General features: G+C 35.8%; 2 protein-coding genes across 3 annotated transcripts in view; both read right to left on the bottom strand.

Annotated features, from left to right (window-relative positions):
* The window catches only part of LOC125844207 (SCY1-like protein 2 A), a 36,875-nt gene extending 30,495 nt beyond the window's left edge, over positions 1 to 6,380 (bottom strand). The window contains exons 1-2 of the mRNA XM_049523473.1: positions 5,699 to 6,380; positions 1,024 to 1,128 (exon numbers count right to left, since the gene is read on the bottom strand). Of these exons, the coding sequence (XP_049379430.1) occupies positions 1,024 to 1,128; positions 5,699 to 6,199 (606 nt within the window). The 5' untranslated portion in view covers positions 6,200 to 6,380. The remainder of the gene's footprint in view (positions 1 to 1,023; positions 1,129 to 5,698) is intronic.
* Positions 1 to 23,259, bottom strand: part of LOC125844213 (costars family protein) — a 974,123-nt gene that overhangs the window by 484,981 nt on the left and 465,883 nt on the right. The gene's annotated exons all lie outside the window — the stretch shown is intronic.

Here is a 23,259-nt window from a genome sequence, read left to right on the forward strand (position 1 = left end):
TCCATTAGCCTCCAAAACATCTTAAATGGCCAACCTTGCAGTCATCAGCACCATTGTTTATTTCTCAAAAAAAGCAAAACAAAGTCTACCATTACTCTTAACCCTTATGCTAGTAAAACAATTTACTTCTTCAAACATAAATTTCCCTTTTTTGAATGCACAACACAACCTCTCTTTATTTTCTTTTTGTTATAACAGTGGTGTTTGTGCTAGCTGGCGCGCCCTTGACTATTCCATCAGCACCTACTACCTCCCACTAGCACAAATATCGGGTCACTGCCTACCAAGGCTACTTAGGCAAATGGAAAAATATCAGTGTTTTTTGTGTCTACTAGAATTTGAACCTCGTCTCCAAAATTTATACCCAACTCATTGACCACTAAGGCCACACCTTGGGTGCAACACAAGCTCTGTCTGACTGTGTTTTTTTTATTAAGGTAACATTGTATAGATGATCAAGCTCAGAACCACACCCTAGAAGCGCTACCTGCTAAGCCTCGCCTCGCTTACTGCTTTCACAACACTGCTGCCAGGTAATCTTTAGCTACATGACCTACCATAGCATTTAACTAACATAATATAACCTTGCCGTATTTCTTTCCTAAACCAAGAGGCCACACTTAATCACTAGAATTATGGTTGAGAATAATACCTTAACAATTAGATGTGATAACATAGTGTTAAGAGGAAAAGGGACAAATAGGAGAACATAATAATGAACAATTAACATTTCACAGTAGGGACAATACGAAATGAGTTGTGAATAGTATACAAGCTCTAGAAAGAGCTTCTTTCCTCCTCTTCTAGTGCACCGAACAACAAAAGAAACACTTCGCTACCGATATAGGATATATTTGGCAACAGTATCTCACGACCTTGGTCATCTCTATATTTGTACTTTAAATGTATATTTTGAGTTGAGAAATGGAAGGTTTCATATCAATAATATGCATGATAGCAATGCATAACCAACACCGAGGTAATGACATAAATAGTTAGAAAATGAGAAAGAAAAAAAAATACCTCAGGTGATATAGACCGATGAATTAGACGAGCATTGCTGTGGAGGAAATCCAAGGTTTCTGCAATTTGGAGCAAACCATGTTTAACCTCAAGCAACCCCATTTCCTGCATGAAGCAAGATGGCATCAGGAAAGTACCCAGTATGACCGAGTGCTAAATCACAGTTCACAAGAGACACAAGGTGATAATTTGCATCTTTTATTACACAAACATACCAAATTCAGTGTTCCTTAAAAATCTAAATTTACAAGTAAAACTCAAGTATGTACACTCACACAATCCTCACAGATGGCGTGAATTTGGGAAGGAGATGAAATGATTAATACAGTCACCTATCAGAAGCTTAGGCTTCTAAACATAAGGGAGTTACTGCAAGACTCCATCTACTCAATCACCAATTACTTGTTTTATCACCCTTTCCAGATAGTTAAGAAATATTTGGTTTTATATATAGCGGAGTTATTGAGAGCCGCAAAAATATTTTTGATGGGGTGAGAGCCTAAAATGCAGGCTCTGAATCCACTTTGTGAGATTACACTTGTTGTGAGAACCTAAAACATGGTTTATTATTTTGTATACTACCAGTATGTTAGAGAACTTCTAACAACTATTTTTTTCATATCTTCCAGAGTTGACAATCCCTTAACTATACTCTTTTTCTTTTGATAAGCAAATGAAATTTTACTAGCAAAAGGTGATACCAGAATACGAAAGATTGACAAGGAAAGTTCTACAAATCTATAATTCTCGAGAAACCCAATCCTCATCAATACACGCAGGAGTGATATGTGTACTTCACAGATATGCAAAAAAAAGGGGGGGAGGGGGGGAACAAGGTCGAACATTAATTTTTCTCGTCCTTTTTCTTCTTCTTCTTTTTAAATTTATGGGCCTTCAAAAGCTCTAAGGTTCCTTTCCTTCTATCAGGTTCACATGACAACTGGAGACATTTTCCTGCTCTATGCTCCGTAGCCAGTCCAGCTCCGCATTTCCAGCTCCACACGAGATGTTCTAGATTCTAGGCATAGCTGATGCCAAACAGGTATACACTTTTTTGTTTCAACAGAGCTGGCTTCCCATTGGTTTCCCAATGTCAATACAATACCTCTTTTACTTAAAAAAAGAGCAACAATAGCTAGGGGAAGAGCTAAAGTTTTACGTGGGGGGTTCGGAAAAACCCAGTAGCTTTTGTATAGACTTGGTATTTGTACTAGAAAAATCAGTAAATATCCATAGTTGTTTAGGTGTAAACCCACAAACAAACAGAAGTATTGGTTCGGTGGTAATTGACAGGCAATCAAAGTCCTCAATTTTTGTGAAATATGGGATCGAACCTCACCTGCCTCAATTTTTTCCTATACATATTTTCTTTTCTCCTCTCTTCCTCTTATTATTTTTTAATTTATTTGCCTATTATAATGTGTAGTAATTTAATGAAAAGTTGATTTCTAATCATTGATTCTATGAATGTCTCATATTTTGATCATTTATAGTCAATTTTTCCTGTTTTACTTCTAAAATTTTATCGCCAAAATCCCCGACAAAAATATGTACTATACCATATACAATCTTAAGGATATATTTTGTAAATAAATTACTTTAAGATTATGTACAATTAAAGAAGTTTCAATACTGACATATTCTTGGTTCTACAAGTATTTTCGTTTTTGTTTAATGTGTTTGTGTTAAGGGTAAAAATAATTAATTGGACTAGACTAAGAAGTAACTCTACTACTTACTATTGCATATGTTTATATGAGAGACTCCACTCCTCCATTATTTTTCTATCAATTTATTTAGTATGCATAATGCACATTATGCACATTAGGTGTTTGAGAAGCTTCCTTTGTGCTTTTCTTTCAACAAGCTTTATGACTCATTTTGTGAGTTGTGATTTCATCATTCTGATAATTTGCTGACAAGTGATAATTTTGTGACTTTAAAAAGAAAATTGAACCTAGAAAAATCATAACGAATTATAAGATAATCACAGTGAAACATACAATTCGAAGTGCAATTTGTAATTTTGGTGATTATCAAGATCTTTAGCAAACGTTTATATGATCGATATTCGTTCAATTTTGTAATGATAGTGTTTATTTCATCATTTGTTTACATGTATATTAAATATTGGTAATTTATTTGTTAGTTCGTTTTGGTTATTACATATTAGCTTGAGTTCACTGCCTTTTCTTAAAATTTAGAACCCACAAAAACCTTTGGCTCCACCTCTGACTATAGCATCCTCACATATTTTTGCTTTGTTTAGTATTTACAGTGTGATCCAAATCCAATGTATATAACAAAGTCAATATATACACATCATATATACTCAATCCCAAGCTAATCGAGGCCAATTATATGAATCCTTCAATATTCTTGTGCTCTATTCAGGCCAATTCATTCCACAACTAATAATTTGTCTTTTGAGGCAAAATTAGGTGTTCTCAAAATTACATGCTTATACCTACAGTGAGACATAAGTCTCCCAAAAACTCAAATACTCCTTAAATTGTGTCTTTCCCATTTTGCAACCAACAAGAACTTCTTTGTCCAAATTGTGTCTTCCCATTTTGCCACCAACAAGAACTTCTTTGTCCGTAGGAGATGACAATGACCTGTGGTGATAGGTGAAGAGGAATCTCCACATCAATGTTGACTCCAACATCTGGAATCATCACATACAATTGTAATAACCATATGCACGGGATGAAGACGTGTATCATGTGCTCATGACAATACGTGTTCTTTATAGATACTGACAAGGACACTGTTACAAGCACCACTAAGATAAATTCCTTAAAGCTAAATTGAAACCTTCTCTCCACTAAATCTCTCCAAGCAATTACAACCTATGACCACATTCTAGCTCTATATAGTGAGATTCTTTTAAAAGAGAAGCAGTGATGCAAACGTTGTTACCCAGCTAGACAGAACATATGTGCCGCAAAAGCCAAAATCAAAATTTTAATGTCATCAAACAAGCAAGGAAAATCTTTTGTCTGATACAAGCCATCCCTCGTAACTTTTTTTTCTAGCAGCTTTGAAAGTTGATCTTCCAATCAACTACTTAAACATCCCTTTTGGTCTAATACAAACCACCTCTAGCTTTTAGAGTCAATCTGACATCTTGAGTTAGTAAATCTAAACATTTTGTCCAATGATAATAGTCCCGTATGGCCGGAGTCAATCTACATCTAAAGTAAAGTTTGTATATTGCACACATAAACCTAAAAGAATGTATAACATTTACTATGAAAATGACACATAGCTAGAGTTCCTTCTGAGCTATAATCAAACTCTTCTTTTTAGTATGATTGGGCCGTGTAGTAGTAGAGTAAGAACTTGTTGAACTATGCAAACTATTTCCCAACTTTGTGTGAAATTTGCTTTCTCTTGTGATTTTTGCTACTCCCTCCATCTCAATTTATGGAAGAACTTGCAATGTTCCAAAACTACCCTTAAAGTAGAGAATTTTCCATAGAAAAGTACAATTTTATGGACTTTTTGTCAAATAAATGGGACCCAACATTGGTAAAATACCGATAGTGTCATTAAATATTTGCCAAATAAGCAAATGTGTCATTCCTGATGGGACTGACTAAAAAGGAAAGTGTATCATATAAATTGGAACAGAGGGAGTACTTTTTTTGACAGTACTAGTCTTGATTGGTGTATCAGTCTAGGCACTCAAATAATCCAGCTTTTTTTAATCAGTTACTAAGGAAATGAAACCGAGTTACCATCATATTTATTCGCTCAATTAACTACACATCAATCCCAAAGTAGTTGAGAGAGCTTCTTCTTTTTATTTATAAGAGTGGTGTCTGGATCCGCTTATGCGCACCTCGACTAATTCCATAGGATACCTGCTACCTCTCACCCGCAACAGATACCAGGTAACTCTGTCCATCAAGGCTAGGACAAATGGGAAGAAATCGCATTTAGACCTAAGACCTCACCACTTCATTGACCATTAGGTCACTCCCTTGGGTGTGGTTGAGAGATAGTTGTTATCATCACATTATTGCAACTCGAAAATCTATACTAATAACCCACTTGTTCTTTTCACTTTTTTCTTTCTTTCTGTGATAAAACCACAATGTAACTCAAAAACCCATGTAAAGATCAACAAAACTCAAAAAAACTTCAAACATGCCAAGAAAGATCGGATAGCCAAAACTAAAAATTTATGGACCTTAAAAGAGCAAGGAAAACCTTTTGGTCTAATACAATGAGTCCCTAATAGCCTTGGCAGTGAATTTTACAACTAACTATTTATGATAGTCTAATACAAACCATCCCTAGTAGGTGGTAGCTGTCAAAGTCAACCTTACATCTACTACATAAGTTAGTAAATGGCACCCATAAACCCAAAGTGAACTATCTAAATAAGTAAAAGTGAAGTATCAACTAAGGAAATGACACAAAACGTTAATTAGGTCACACCGTCACAACACAATAATATACTAATTACTATCTAATTTCTCTCTTCCGTTTTTTTTCCTTCTTTTCTAGTGATAAAACCACAATTACCTCAAAAATAAAATGACACACTTAAACCACCTCAAATCATCACAATCACTATTAAAATCCAAACTTGCCATGAAAAATTCAAAGAAATATGCAGTTAATTACACAATTATCCAAAAGACAGTCAGAATAACATGATTACCATTCCTTTAAGCTCCTTAGGAACTTTCTCAATATTCTCCAAATCCCCCAAAGCATTAGCAGCCGAAGCGAACAAGGGTTCTGTAACCATAGCCATACCATTTTTACTCTCATCAAGTGCCTGCACTACATGAACAACACCAGGATGTCTCAACCTCACTAGCCGGGCGGCATCAGCCCGAATGATGTCAAAAAAGGAGTCTTCAGCAGTTTTGGATAGCCCTGCTCGTTGTCGTGCCTCGGAAAGAGCTCGCTTGTCAAGAAGCCAAACACAAACGTTTGGGTACACGGCATGGCCATCTCGGGCCTTGGCCGAGTACAACTTCCACGCTAGGCCCGGTCCGGCTGACCCGATCTGATCTAAGAGATCGTAGTCTTGTAAAGCTCTGGGTAAACCAGAAACTTCTTGTACGGTGGTTTGAACCGTTTTCTCGATCACCGCTGAGGCTTTAGCTGAGGCTTTGGCGAAGGCTTGGGTTAGAGTTTTCATGTTGATCGACATAATTGATATATGTGGGAAAAGTATACGGTGGGAATTTGGAACGTCAACGGCGGTGCGTGGCGGTATAGGTGATGGTGGTGGTGGTGGTGGTGGGTGGAGGAAGAAAAGGAAGCTGGGATTGGAAGTTAAGGAAGATGGGATCCCAACAACAGCCTTTTGTTTTCTCACTCTCTCTGTAGAAGTCCTCTTTTCTCTTTTATTAATTATTATATATACATCAAAATCAAAATTACAAATAAAATAAAATTAAAATAAAATTAAAATTAAATAAAAATAAATTACTCCTTATTAATAAAAAAAAAACTAGTTATGAAGAACCCTGCAGTCACGGGCCAATAGTTATCGATAAATTTATTGTTTAAATGGTGTTAATTAAATTATTTTAAATCATTTATTTAGTGAAAAATATAAAATTATATATATTTTTGATAATAAGTATTAATATTGATGAACTTTAACTGAATAATTAAATGATTTTAAAATTCTATTTTTAAAATCATCTCATTCTTTTTCCTCAGAAATCTAATGTGAAGAGACTCATTGGAATATTCATAATTAAAGTATTTTTCTTCATCGGTCGTTGATTTTTTTAGTCAAAATAGTTATAAAATTTACATAAATATTAGGGACATTTAAAATAATAAAGCTATAATTAAAGGATATAAATTAAAAATAAAAAGTTATAGCTAAAATAGGTTATATAAGTTTGGATAAATTATATACTAATTAAATTAAAATAAAACATAAAAATATACTTCTGAAATAATGAACATGTAAAATGGACAAGGTAAACACTAATTTGACTTAATTGAAATTGAAGTAATTAAATGGTAAAGTCAAATAGAGAGTTGGATATGATATGGTTAATTTATCTACAACTGACGTGGTGGTAATAGGTGGCTACATGTCATGCCTACATTTGTTGTCAATCACGTGTGACATGAATGCAGGTGGTGCCAGGTATAAGCAGGAGGAAACCACATATGTTGCATATTTTTGTCCATAAGGGAGAAAGTACAAATAATGTAACAATTAGTACAACACCATCACAACATTTAGCTATACAGTATAGAGCTTGAAATGAAAAAAAAATACCTTTAATTCAATAACAATTTCAAGTAGCACACACATCGATGGACTGGTTCTTCTAAGTGCAACAACCCCATCTTATATCCCTCTAATTCAATGAAAATTCTAAGTAGCACACATGTTGACGGGCTAGTGCTTGTTAAGTGCAACAACTATCTCTCTCATATCCATCTAAATTCAATGACAATTTCAAGTAGCACACATGTCGACGTGCTAGAGCTTGCTAAGTGTCAAAACCCTCATCTTAAATCCCTTTAATTCAATGACAATTTCAAGTACACATGTTGACATGATGGTGCTTGCTAAGTGCAACAACTCTCTCATATATCTATTTAAATTCAATGACAATTTCAAGTAGCACACATGTCAACGGGTTGGTGCTTGTTAAGTGCAAGAACTCCCTCTTATATCTTTCTATCTAATTCAATGACAATTCCAAGTAACACACATGTCAACACTGATGTTTGCTAAGTGCAAAAACTCTCTCTTATATTCCTCTAATTCAATGACAATTTCAAATAACACATATCGATGGGCTGGTTCTTGCTAATTGCAACAACTCTCTCTTATATCCCTATAATTCAATGACAATTCCAAGTAGCAAACATGTCGACGGCTGGTGCTTGCTAAGTACAACAACTCCCTCTTATATCCCTTGAATTCAATGACAATTCAAAGTAGCAAACATGTTGATGGGCTGGTGCTTGCTAATTGCAATAACTACATACTATATCCCTCTAATTCAATGAAAATTACAAGTAGCACACATGTCGACGGATTGGTTCTTGCTAAGTGCAATAACTACTCTCTCTTATATCTCTCTAATTCAATGACAATTTCAAGTAGCACACATATCGACATGCTAGTTCTTGTAGTGCAACAACTCCCTCTTATAGCCCTCTAATTCAATGACAATTCCAAGTAGCACACATGTCGACGAGATGGTGTTTCCCAAGTGCAACAACTCCCACTTATATCCCTTTAATTCAATAACAATTCTAGGCGCACACATGTCTACGAGCTGGTGCTTGCTAAGTGCAACAACTCCTCTTATATAATAAGAGAGAGTATAAGTTATTACCAAAAAGGATTATGGTGGAATGGTAAGTAATCCTTCATCCTTAAGTAGAGGTCTCAGGTTCGAATCTCCCTGGGTACAAAGTCGATTCTGTGGGACTTTCGACTTTGTGGCACTTTTCGTGGGAAACCAAAAAAAATAGTATAAGTAATAATTTTAACTTATGATTTTTGACTAATATATTTTTTTCTATTTGACTTTAATATACGTGCTTGAAAATATTTTATTATTATATTCAAACACTAAAAAATACATTGAAATATTTAAAATAAGTCAATCCAAACATGCTAGTTTAGTCTGCCTATTTTCTACTTAGAGGGCAACATACAAATTAATTTCCGCCCTCTCAACAAATTAATTAATAACATTACAAAAAATATGGACAAGGGTTAGATGCTTTTGAACTTTGTGAAACTGAAAAATAATATTCTTAGCTAATAATTTGATCTAAAATGCATTTTTCATCAATAGTTTAGTCTAAAAATATCTTTATTGCTAATAATTCGGTTCAAAAATATTTCTATTGTTACCTAATGGGTCAAATATGTCTCTGTCTTGATAAATATATTATTATTATTATTCTTTTGATCATGTTATATTTCTGATAAAAATATTAATTTTAATAACCATATTTTAATAACCATATTCGTGTTTCTTTTCTTTTAAAATCAATTTACCTAATTATAACACCTCAAAAATTAGAAATTTGAGTTGGAAAAAAAAAATACAGAAACGTTATTGGTGCACTAGTTCTACAAGCCCTTGTATGGACCATGGAAGGTTGTACGAGCCGCATGAACCAATCATGGAATGAGCCCTAGAAATTGAAAATTGATCAAGTCTTTGAAATGTTTCTACAGAACAATAGGATGGCATGTAGACACTTGTATGTGTCATAAAAAGGTGGCTCCTATAGGATGGATCATACTTGGGTGAAATTATTGACTTGAGTTGTACGAGAGGAATTACGATGCGTGGAAGGATTGACGGCTCATAGAAGCGTGTTTGTGGTTCAAGTTCAAAAAGTGTGGTCTCCGGTAAAGTTGTCTATGAATGACCAATACAGTCTGTAGTCCATTGTACGGACCATAAGTGGGTTCATAGAGTTACTCTGACAATTTTAGCTTATGGTTATTTGGTCTTTTCCTACCTTTTTAATTCATAAACTACATCATTTCTAGACTATTTCTAATCCCTATAACTAATTTTACACTTCAAAATTATCTTATTCTCTGTCATTCTCTCAACACCCCGAAAGCTCTCAAGTCTTCTTCTCCAAGGATTCTCTGAAGGTAAATTAGGGTTCTTCAAGCTTCAAGTCTCCTCGTCCAATCACAAAGCTAGGATTCATCAAGGTATATGGGAAATTCATCAATGGATCCCTTTTCATCCACTGAGACCAAAAAATCATATTTCTCTTTTATGATTCCTACCCAAAATTTTAAGGTTTGCATGATTCTTTACGAGTTCAATTGTAATTGAGTTTCTTCTTCATAATTGATTTTTTGTGTATGAGTTGATCATAATTACATGTTTTTAATGATTTTGTCATAAACCTGTGCTATATGAATACTTCATGATTATGAACTGAGTTTTGAGATTTATGCACGTCTTATGAATTATGAAATTTATAAATCAAGGATGCTTTTAGAAAGTGTCAATGTGTTTTATGAAAATGTTGCTTCCAATTGAAGTATTCTCTTTATGAAAAGATGATCATGATTTAGATGCTTTAGATAAGTGTCTTCTGAGTATGATATGAAATCATGATTTTGGAAGGAACTATTTTATGATATGAAGTTTATGATTGAATTAGTATTACTGGATTCTTACTATTTCAAGTAATATGATTATGCTTGTTCCCGTTTGGAGTTTACTTAGCACCGAGTGGACTTTGGGATAGAGGCTCACCAGTTAGTATAGACAGAGTTCTTTAGTAGCAATCCCCTTGTCCCATAACTACGTGCACCTATAGGACTTGTCCCGATTGGACATTAGCTAATGGATCCACTTAAGCTTAAGAAAACATGGTCCTTACCTTGGCAAGTAGGGCACTCTCTTTTCGGTGTTGAAGTATTATCTTTATGAAAAGATGATCATGATTTAGATGCTTTAGATAAGTGTTTTCTGAGTATGATATGAAATCATGATTTTGGAAGGAACTATTTTATGATATGAAGTTTATGATTGAATTGGTATTACTGGATTCTTACTATTTCAAGTATTATGATTATAATATGATTATGTTTGTTCCCGTTTGGAGTTTACTTAGCACCGAGTGGACTTTGGGATGGAGGCTCACCAGTTTAAAGAGACAGAGTTCTTTAGTAGCAATCCCTTTGTCCCATAACTATGTGCACCCATAGGACTTGTCCCGATTGGACATTAGCTAATGGATCCACCTAAGCTTAAGAAAACATGGTTCTTACCTTGACAAGTAGGACACTCTCTTTTCGGTGTGGGAGTAGTACATTAGACTCCATATTATGCCACACATGATTTATGTCGGTTAACGGTATCTCCCACACAAAAAAATATAGCTTTCACAATAGTTTATGACTTTCTCTCAGAATTATGATTTAAGTTTATGTTATGATTTCTACGTATTACATTGATCAGGTTTATGCCTTATGACTTCAACTTATATGTTTTTCTTAGTCATATATTACTATGTTTTCATATTTATCACATCATCATGTTTTATACTCATGCATCTTTCTTCATACTCAGTATATTTCAGGTACTGATGCATATATCTCGTGTGCATATATAGTCTCATAATATAGGTTCTGATATTCCTCCATTTGGTCATGGCTAGCATCAAATTTATCAATGTTTCTTAGCTCGTAGTGAGTCCTCATGATTCGAGGACCTTGACACACATTTCTTCTATTACTTTATGTCATTTAAGTTTTCAGACTATTCATGAGCTAGGGTTTGTCCTGGTCACAACTATAATTAGTAGAGGCTTGCTGTCAGGCTTAGTAGATTTCTGCATTTTACCGTCTTTGTACTCTGATTTTGGTATCTTACGAGATATAGCTTTGAGACTCATATTTCACTTTTATACTTTATTTTAATTATGTTATTATCTTAGTGTCATGATTATGTCAAGAGACTTATTTAGAGTCTTTCGGGATTCTTTTTGTCATGTCACGTCTAGGAGGTAGATTAGGTCATGGCAAACTTGGTATTAGAACCCGGTTTATAAAGAGTCATAGGTGTCTAACAAGTCACATTTGCTAGAATTTTATTCATGTGTGTGAAGCACGCCACATTTATGAATAGGAGGCTATGAGACATTTAAGAAACTTCACTTCTTTAATTACTCTAAAGTCGTGCGATAAAGTTAAACTCTGTAAAGGGATTACTTCTAACTCTTGCTCTATGCCTCCAAGAAGAACTTATGTGATAAGGAACTTTAATGTGGAACCCGAAGTTCTTTAAGATCCGATTGATCCTTTTCCGAGCAAGTGTCTCATGCAGAGTTTAGGGTTGCTTTCCAAGTGTTTGCTCAAACTATGATCGCATAAGCTAATAGAGAGGTGGTAGATGTAACACCCCGTATCCTAAATAGACCAAACCAGCAGATTTTCCAGAAGTTACAGGTGCAACCAACGGTTGTCACCCACAGACTTGGTGGTTTGTGGGTCACCACCTGCAATCCCCTCCCAGAAAAAGTCTGGAAAACTGTCTAAGGGTCGACCCACGGCTGGACCCACAGACCGTTGGTCAGACCACGGGCCGTGGATCAGACCCCTCAGATGTCAGTCCCAAAACCCCGTCGACGGTCGCCAGAGTGGACCGTTGGTCTGGTCTGTCGGTGACCCCGATAGTTTTTAAGTCAGGGGTCGTTTGGTCTTTTCCCTATGTGTTGGACCCCTAAACTACATCGGTTAACCTCTAAAGTACGTAGTTTTGGTCAATCTTAGCCTAGTAAACTAATTAGAACCTAACCTAATCAATTATTCACCAAAATCAAGTGAAACTTAGAGCAAAATAGAGGAAAAAGTTGAGCAACCCTAGTTCAAGAACGCAACAAGGTTCTGTCAGTTCCTACCCCGAAATCGAAAGATTTCTCTATGAAATTCATCACCAGGTATGTGGGATTTAACTAGTGGGTTCCTTTCACCCATTAGGTCCCTAGATTTTAGTCAGAATCACGATTCCCTTAATATTATCTAGACCTAGGGTTTCTTGAATGCTAGAAATTGTTGGGTTTTAGCTGTTAGAATGATCCAAATCAGATTATCATATTGGTGCTTAGTTTCTTACATGTTATTCAGAACCTTAGTTGTGTAGATTCGTTTAGTTCATAAATTACACATGCTAGGTTAGTCTAAATATATATACATGCTTCAGTTTACGAATGTCACATTATCAGTTATAATTGTTGCATTCTCAGAGTTTGCATGTCAGTAATTGAGCTATCTAGTTTACTTCAGTATGTTATACATTTCACATATTCAGTTGGGAGTAGGCTTGTAACACCCCGAAAACTAGTAGGTGAAACTAGAGCCTTGCGTTAGAATTTGAGAGTTTGATATGTGGGTTAGAATCGTAAAATGGTTTCCCGTACTTAGGATGAGGGGTTTAGGGGTTAAGCATCAAGGTATGCCTTCCCAAGGACCAACCAAGGGTCCTTGAGGAGGACTCTCAAGCCTAACCCCAAAACTGCCCAAAAAGGTGACCTACGGATGGGACCTACGGGGCGTAGGTCCATCCACACAAACTCGTGGAAGGTGGTCGTAGATCAAGGTCCAAGGTGAGGAGCTGCATACCATGAACCACAGACCTGCAGCACACCCCGTAGACCCACCCACGGTCCGTGGTGCTTGGTCGTGGGTCATGCCTATAGGCTGCCTCAATTCGGCCAAGTGTAGGGTTTTTTAGGTAATTTCCCTTTTAGTTATTTTGATATGGGGTCATTTGATATTGTTTTAATAGACTTATATAAGACTTTTTAAGTCATTAACTAACTCATACACCTCATAAATCCCAAAACCCCAAGTTCATAACCAACTTTCCCCCAAAGTTTTCTCTTAAGAACTCCAAAGAAGAAGTAGAAGAAGGGTGAAGCTAGGGTTGAAGGATCCATATTTTCTCCTCAAATTCATCGCAATTATCCACCTAAGGTATGGTAGTCTTTGATCCGTTGATAAGTTTACCCAAAAAGTTAGGGTTTTACTTCAAGTCATGGATTCACTTCAAAAATGATTTTAATGGTTTACTTTCTATATGTTATGATCAAATTGAAGATTTACTACTATTTTTATAATGAATTCCTCGAGAATACATGAAATCCCCCATTCTTCCAAATTGAATCTTAAAGTGTGGGTATTGATTTATGTAAGTAGAATGTTATAGAATCATTGAATGTTATGATTGATTTAGTATTTAGTTATGTTATTATGATGATATTACATGTTTTCCATGGCCAACCCTAGGTTAATTGATGAAATTGAACTAATGTGGGTTTGTGCCTTAAAGAAGGAAATTGAAGACTTAGAGATGGTCTTCTAGAATTGATGTCATGAGTAGTAATTGTTTAAGAATGGAAGCTTCTAGACATGAATTGAATTAGGTTATAGTATAAATGATGGAACATGACTAGTAAATCTTGAAGTTGAACCTTTATAATGATTGATGACTAGAATCACCTAATAATGAAGAATGCGATTAAAATGCCTTGAAATCTAGGAATGTATGATGAATCATGATTAGTAGTGTTGAGATTGAGTTAATATGCTGATATGAATATAATTGGTTAAGAATTAAGCTTGTGGTTAGATTATCTTGAGAATGAGGTTTAGATGATTATCATGTGAGGTATTGCTTGAGAGTAAGACTTGTAGTATGAAGATGATTTCTAGGGCTTTAAGGGTAAAAGCTAATATAAATGAGCTAATGATGTTTAGGCTTTAAGAGGGAAGCTATTATTTATGTTGAATTGTATATGGCATTATTGTGGAATGACTTTACCCACATGACCTATAATATGAGTACATGAAATTATGTATGTAGTAATTGAACTACTTGAACTATGATTATATTCATGTCTAATGTAGTGAATTCTAGATGTATTGATTTAATGTGATCTATGATCCTTGAATGCAAGATATGAAAATTATGCATGATTGTGAGATTATGTACATGTTTTATGAACACTTTGAGAGTGAAGTGTCTATGATGATGATGATATTGTTGTTTGTGTCATTGAAAGGAAAATCTCTCACACACACTACATGCATGAACATGATTATGATGTAACTATGGTGTTGTTGAAAGGCTAAGCTCATATACACCCTTACACATGACTATGCATGAAATGTACATGATCATGATTATGATAATATATTGTGTTGATTGAAAGGTTATTCTCATAAACACATAATGAACATGATGTGAAAGGTTTTCTCACATAATGAAGATTCGAGGTTGAAAGTCAGTTCTCACCTAATTGAATCTAACATGAAGATATGGATTGTGAAAGTTTATTCTCACGCATGATCTAATGAGCTATCCTACTGAAACAAGTTAGGATTCAATAAATACTTCATGGGAATTATGCTTAGCACCGAGTGGATAATGAAAATGAGATAGAGGCTCTCCCGTTAAGGCCGGGTTTCTAAAGGTAATCTCATGAGATGGAAGTTCCCCCATTAAGTAAGCTTGGGGTTTCTAGAAGCAATCTCCTTATCCCATAAACTATGTACCCCGGTAGGTTATTTAGCTATTGGATCCACCTAAAAGCTAATACATTTTAGTTCTACCTTAGGCAAGTAGGACACCTCTTTTTGGTGTGAGGCATGACACCGGATTCCATGTTAAGCTCACATGGTCTATGTCGGTTAAGGCTAATTTCCACTATGAACAAGAATATGAGTTATGTACTATGGTTACTCAAAAAGTTATATGAAGTGTGGGTGGGGGTATAGGACTTCATCCATGCATTGCACAAGTTGGCTTTAAGAGTAGTTATGGTGTGTTCCTCAATGTATAATGACTTATGAAATGATGAATGCTTAACTTGGATTGTTGCTATGAGTTTTTTTCATTGACATGAATTATTAAATGTGAATGTTTCTTGTCTATGAGTATTAACTAAATATGAGAACATAGAATGGTAAGTATGAATATGGTGTCCTAAAAGTGGAACTTAGTATAGATGGGATCATGGGATGTTCATCTATACATTGCACAATTATAACTTAGGGTTACTTATGAGATGATTATATTAATGTTATAATGATTTATATGTTGAATATGCATGTGACTTATGCTTTTACACTAAAAGTGCCTGATATATCTCAAACTTGGTAAATGCATGCTTTTCAACTAAAAGTGTCCTTTTTAGCACGTTTTCAAGGATTTTATGCATGGCTATCATACTTAGTGTATTTTTGTACTAACCCATATTTTCTACATTTTTCCTAAAGTGTAGGGTTTGGAGATACCGGCTTCCATCCTCGTGGCTAGGATTATAATCGATCAAGAAGAAGTTTGGTAAGTTCTCATAGTGTTCGAGGGCTTGACCACTATGTCCTTTAAGTCTTTCATTTTATGTTTAGAGCTTTTGTATGGGCTGCGTCCCAAAGTGTTAGTTTCAATGGTTATAGATGGTTTGAGACAAAGTGTAGACTTCCGCTTGTTTTTATAAAAGACTTCGATTGTAAAAGAAAAAGTTTTAAATTTCCGCACCATTTCCTATTATCTTATGTCATGATATACTAAGAGGCTTGTATGAGGCTTTTCGAAGTTTTGTACGTCGTGTGACATCTAGGGGGAACTCCTGGGTCGTGACAAGGCTTTATACCGAGTTGGACTAGGGCCAGTCACCCTCAAGTCCTAGAACTACGTGCCCTCATAGGTTATAGGTCCCATCTGTGGCATGAGTTTAGTGATCACGTCAGTCATGCCTCTATATCTCTAACAGGGTATATTGGGTCCTCTCGATAGGGCGTATACATCAAACTCCACATTTAGCTCATGTGGTTTTATGTCGGTTATTAGTAGCTCCACAGTCAGATTCTATTGCATTGACCAGGTTATTAGTTACAATTTAGTATTCAGTTTCAGCATGTTATAAACTTGGTCATTGCATTTGTTTGTTCATGTTCAGTATTTTCAGTATAGTATCATGTTTATCTCATGTCATTTCTCAGTTATATGCTTTGTTCAGTTATGTATATTATTCAGATTTATTCTATCTTACATGCTTAGTACTTTTCAAGTATTGATGCATACTCTGCGCTTCATCTTCTCGTGATGTAGGTTCAGGTCCTCAGTTTTCAGATCACGCATAAATCGGTTCCCGATCTTCAGCTCAGCAGTAGCAGTGGTGAGTCATCATTCTCCGAGGACGACATACATGTTTCTTTTGCTTTTAGTCTTTATGTTCGGATTTGCTAGATTTAGTTGGGGCATGTCCTAGCACTTCTAGTCAGTTAGAGGCTTATTTCAGACATAGTTAGAATCAGCTTTAGCATTTGAGTTTGACCTTTCAGTTGTTGTTAAACTTTTAATTTTTTTTTATATTCAGATAGTTATGGGTATTCCCCATCATTTCATTTCAGTTTATCTTATGACTTAGCTTTCATACAGTCTTTTCTTACTTCAGTTTATTTAGTATGCTTACGATATACCAGTAGGGTTAGCTTGGGGTCACTCGTGATCCTAGGTCCCGCGTCCGCATCCTGGGGTAGCATCTTATGAACCCAAATGTGGGTATGTTAACAACATGGATTAGAGACTTTAAAAGGGTGAATCCTCCAAAATTCCATGGTTAAAAATGGATAAGGATCCATACATGAGTTTGTTCAGGGGATTCAAAAGATTGTGGATATTATGGGAGTGACTCTCGTGGAAAAGGCAAACTTGACCACTTATCAATTAAAAAAGGTTGCTCAAGTGTGGTTTGCTTAATTGAAGGATGTAAAAGATATTGATGTGGGTCCTTGGATTGGGACAAGTTCAAAGAGGTATTTCTTGAACGGTTCTTTCTTCTTGAGATGAAGGAGGCTTAAGTGCAAGAATTTATCAACTTGAGGCAAGGTAATATGAGTGTGAAGGAATACTCTTTGAAGTTCACTCAATTTTCCAAAAATTCTCTTGCTATGGTTGTTGATTCTAGAGTCTGTATGAGTAAGTTTGTTTCGGGTGTTTCCGAAATGGTGATCAAAGAGCGTAGAATTGCCATATTGATCAAGAAGATGGACATACCAAGGTTGATGACTCATTCTAAACAAATCGAGGAGGAAAATCTTAAGGAGAGGGATAGAGAGACCAAGAGGGAGAGAACAGATAGTGGAGATTTCTCTCACTTGAGGTATGCTGGAAGTGGTCACTCTTAGTTTCGACAAAGGTTCTCCGCTCTGACTTTATCTATTGCACCTATTTGGAGGTTCAACAAGGATAAAGTGTCTAACCTTAAGTCTCAAGGAGGTGGTTCTGGTGGATATTCATCCCACACTTGCCAAATATGTGGCAAGAGTCATATGGGAGATGCTTAGCCAGTATCGATGCTTGTGGTAAGACTGATCACAGATTGAGAGACTGGACTTTGTTTGCTACCAAGGGTAGAGATGGTCATCAAGCTCAACCTATTGCTCTTTCTGGCCACCCGATGCTTCTTATGATTCTAGTAATCAGCATTAAAATATGATTCATGCTCTTCAGACTCGTCAGGATCATCAGGATTCTAGAGATATGGTCTTAGTATACTATGAGTCTTTCAATTGATGTTTATGCATGGATTGATACACTTCCTACATTGTCTTTTGTGAATCCTTATGTGGCTATGAAGTTTGATGTAAGTCTGAAATCCTTTTAGAACCTTTCTCAGTCTCAACTCCATCGGTAATTCTACTGTTACTAAACGAGTCTATAGAAAGTGTCTGGTCTTAGTTTCCCATATAGTCACCTAGTTGATCTTGTAGAGTTAGACATGATGGATTTTGATGTCCGTCTTTGTATAGATTGGCCTCATGCTTGTTATGTTTCTATTGATTGTAGAACCCGCTTGAACGAATCTATCTTAGAATGGAAAGGTGGAAATTCAATGTTTATAGGTTGGTTTATCTCGTGCCTAAGGTTAGGAATATGATCTCCAAAGGTTGCATTTATCATATCTTTTGGGTTAGGGATACGAATTCTGAACCCCTACTCTTGAATCAGTATCTGTTGTTAATGAGTTGCCAGAAGTGTTTCTTAATGTCTTCTTGGTGTTCCTCCTGAAAAGGAGATTAACTTTGGAATTAACCTTATTCCAGATACGTAACCTTTCTCTATTCCTCCTTACCATATGGATCCATCAAAACTTAAGAAGTTGAAGGATCAGCTGAAAGATTTGTTGGATAAGGGTTTCATTAGACCAAGTATCTCACCATGGGGTTCTCCGGTTTTGTTTGTTTGAAATAAAGATTTTTCACTTCATGTGTGCATTGATTGTCGTTACTTGAACAAGGTTACTGTCATGGACCAAAGTACACCCTAGACGTGACATGACATATAAGACCATGCAAGGCCCTACACAAGCCACTTGAGATGCATACAACACAATATAAGATATAAAAGAAGAGTTTAGGTAAAACAGACTCATATCATAAAAGAGTTGAATCATAAAGCGAAAATATAATTGTATTGACAAACATTTTTAATACATTAGAAGAGTGGTTGGGATGTAACCCATACACCACATACACAGTCACAAACAAAAGACATAAAACCGAAAGATAAGCTAAATCATTATAGGACATGTCCTCGGAGAATGTCACCAATCCGTAATCAAGAGATAGTAATCTGAATCTAGCCACGAGCGGAAGAATGAGAAGCGTCAAACCTACATTATGAGACAATGCACGCACAAATATGCACTAGTAAATGGAATGTACAAAGTATGAAGAAACACAACATAACATGAAACATGATTATACAGGGACATAAAACGTGGTATGCATGACCAAACTAAAGCATAGTAAAAAAACACCTTTAAAGAAGAATAGTGACTCATGAACATGGTCAATACATCTGAAAATCATTAATAAAAGCTTTATAAAACCTTTGAAGGAAAACATATTTCATTTTATTTTGTGGGATACTAGTTTTAACCGACATTAGACCATGTGAGCTATAACATGAAATCCGATGTAACTCCCACACCGAGAAGGGAGAGTCTACTTGCCAAGGTAGAGCTCAATATCATTCATTTATATGTTGTTTATGGATTCACTGGCTAGGTCATTTAAGACAAGCATATGAGGGCACGTAGTTTGGAACAGAATGTATCTAATAGAGATCTCCACCTCAAAGTTCTCTCGATGCTAAGTTAATTTCCAACGGAATAGATAAAGTCAATTATCAAAGCAAAACATTAGGATAGGCAATAATCAACGTACTAATCCAAATCATAAAGTAATCATAAAATAGATCCTTGAATCATAAATCTTGTATGTGTGAGAAAACTTTTCACCAAATTATGATTTCTTAATTATGTGAGAAAGTATTTCACAATTTCTTTGATGGTTATCTCAAAAGCTACCTTAGACTATATACATGACTTTTTATAAAATAAGCATTACTTCATGAATTCATATCTTCATAAAATTATATTTTCATAAATTCATAATAAGAAACTATGAATAGTGCATGAGTCGTAAAGAAAGCAATAGGAATTTTTTTTGGAAAGGGAGTTTGTTTTTTGTTGTCTGTGGCATTCTCCCTTTTATCTATCAACCATTTCATTATGGAACTTTCTCCTTGAGCTGCGGAACTAACAAGTCTATTAAAAAGTCAAATTAGACACTTTTACACGTATTTTCAAGTGGATGAAATTGGTCGAGTGGTCTTAGTTGTAAATCTGATGGATTTCTTCATAGTTTTAGGTTATTGTATGAGGCTAAGGCTTTCTGCTTAAAAGTAGCCTTCAAAGGTGAGGCCCTATCCTGGGTCTTCCATGGCGGGGGTGGACAAATATGGGCTAGGGGGATCTGTCTTTTCTTTCTACAATGAAAAAAGTCTTAACTCCGGGAGCAGTAGCTAGAGTTTGAAGGGCTGAATGAAAGTTCATTCCAATCTTTAGAAAGTCAAGGCATTCGGGAAACAGGAGATCAATCTACTCTTTCCATCTCTCTTGCCGACTTAGCCGAACTACTTGAACTCGAGTCATTCTAAGCCATGTCCATACTAAAAGAGCTAAATTGGATGGTGGATAGATTCATTCCTTAGCATAGGATTCTATAACAGCAAAAACGTTGACCTCTACTACCGGTCCTGCATTTGAATCTGAGAAAGACAGTGAGTCTCTCCCTAAAGTCTCATCCCACGGGCATATCCTGAATATGAAAAGCAAAGAGATAGATCACGCCTAAAAGCTACCATTTCTATTAAATACGATACCACATCGAATTTGATTAAACACACGGATCCAATCGCCAAGGAGAGGTCAATCTACTGACTAGGGTTAAAAGAATTTACCCAGGCATGGGACAAAGGGCAAGAAGAGCTGAGATGGAAAATTGAGTAGCCTATTGCATTGACGGTAATGGATGAAAGGGAAGAGGGATGAAGTGAAGATGGGGTTTACTCAAACGACTTGAATAAGCAAGTCAATAAGATCAAATTGCTCTTGTTGAACCGGCTACTAATCACCAAGTCCTTTGTTTAGCCAAATTATCTTGGGATAACTTGGTTGGTGAGAGAATTTTAACATTCATTTGATTGATAGATGCAAAGAATTTACCTAATTAGAACTCCGTGAATGAACACAAAGAAGAAAAACAAATTAGATGGAAAGAACTCCGAGTAAACAAAGCAAAAACATGTAGTTTAATCAAGACATACATATGAAGATTGAAATTTAACAATTAAACCAACATCAATTAATACCCATGAAGATCACATGAAACCCTAAGAAATTTAGGAGGAATTGAATTGGAAACTTAGAAATCCATTGGGACCCATTGGATGAATGAAATCCCACATACCTTGAATAATCTTGCTTTAGAATTAAAAGAGGAGACTTGGAGCTTGAAGATCCCTTGAGTATCTTGAAGCCTTGGGAAAAAACTTGGAGAAAAAGATTGGAGAAATTTTGGGATTTTGAGTGAATGGGTGGATTATAGTCTTTAGAAATCATTTATACTCAATTAGAATAGGTAAATATGACGTAGTGTTGGGTTAAAAGAGTGGGAAAAGACCCAAATAACCCTGCCTTAAAAACTGTCTAAACACCCTAAACGAAAGCCTTTCACTGACCATCAATCGTTTCACCATCCGTCAACCCGTCTGTAGACCTTTGACTTAGATTATTTTCCAAATGGTTTAGGTCCAAGGATGGATTCACTGACCGTGGACCCTTTCACCACCCATGAACCCGTCTGTAGACCACTGCCTTAGAATTTTTCACAAGGTTCGTGATCAAGGATGGGTTTACTAACCATGGAACCTATCACCTTCCTTGAACTCGCCTATAGATGATTGCCTTAGGATATTTTTTACAAGGTTCGGGTTCAAGGATGGGTTCATTTACCATGGACCCTTTCACCTTCCTTGAACCCGTCGTTAGACCAATTCTTAAGGATATTTTTCACAAGGTTCGAGTTCAATAATGGGTTCACTCATTGGGATCCTTTCACCTTCCTTTAACCCGTCCGTAGACCATTGCCTTAGGATATTTTTTACAAGATTTGGGTTCACTAACGTGGACCCTTTCATCTCTCTTAAATCCATCTGTATACCAATGCCTTATGATATTTTTCACAAGGTTCGGGTTGAAGGGTGGGTTCACTGACTGTGGACTCTTTTACCTTCCTTGAACCTGTCTGTAGACTATTGCCTTAGGATATTTTTCATAAGGTTCGAGTTCAAGGATGGGTTGACTGACCAAGGACCCTTTCACCTTATTAGAACCTGTTCTTAGATCAATTCCTTAACTATATTTTTCACAAGGTTTGGGTTCAAGGATAGGTTCACTGACCGTGGACCCTTTCACCTTCCTTGAACCTGTCTATAGACCATTGCCTTAGTATATATTTCACAAGGTTTAGGTTCAAGGTTAGGTTCACTGACCATGAACCCTTCCTTACAAGTCCACTTGTCACAAATTTCAAATGTGTTTTCTTATTAGTACCTCCAAGTGACATTTTACACTTCCTAGGTATTACAATATCTCTCCCTTGGGAATATTCGTCCTCAAATGGGATTCAAGCTATCATGAAAAGACTAGGAGGAAAACTAATAACCCAACATGAATGCAAATTTCATCATAATACACATAACATGGGAATCACTCCAAGCTCAATCATAACATGAAAATCAAGTTTTTCATGAACATGCATGCATATGGAAACATGAGAATGGCTAAAATGAAGGAATCTAAAAAAATGAACCATGAGGAACTAATACCTCAAGATAGAATAGGAGCAGAGGGAAAGAGATGAGGATACTTGGACATCATATCGGCTTTGGCCTCCCAAGTAGCACCCTCAACTAATTAATTACTCCAAATTACTTTAAAGAAGAAACTTCTTTATTTCTCAACTTTCGAACTCTTCAGTCTAAAATCTCAAATGGAACCTTTTCATAAGAAAGACTTTCTTTAACTCTCAAACTTTCCAAAGCCACAATGGTCGTCGGATCACCAACACACTTTTTCAACAAAGCGACATGGAATACTGGATATACCGATGCTAAATCATTAGGTATCTCAAATTCATAAGCAACCTTGCCAATATGCCTCAAAATTTTATATTGGACCACATATCAGGACTAAGCTTCCCTTTCTTTTCAAACCTCATCACACCCTTTATGGGTGAGATTTTCAAATAGACTCAATCATTAACATCAAACTCAACCTCTCTTCTGCTAACATCGGCATAAGACATTTTTTTATTTT

This window comes from Solanum stenotomum, chromosome 11 (assembly GCF_019186545.1).
Source record: "Solanum stenotomum isolate F172 chromosome 11, ASM1918654v1, whole genome shotgun sequence".
Classification (NCBI taxonomy): domain Eukaryota; kingdom Viridiplantae; phylum Streptophyta; class Magnoliopsida; order Solanales; family Solanaceae; genus Solanum; species Solanum stenotomum.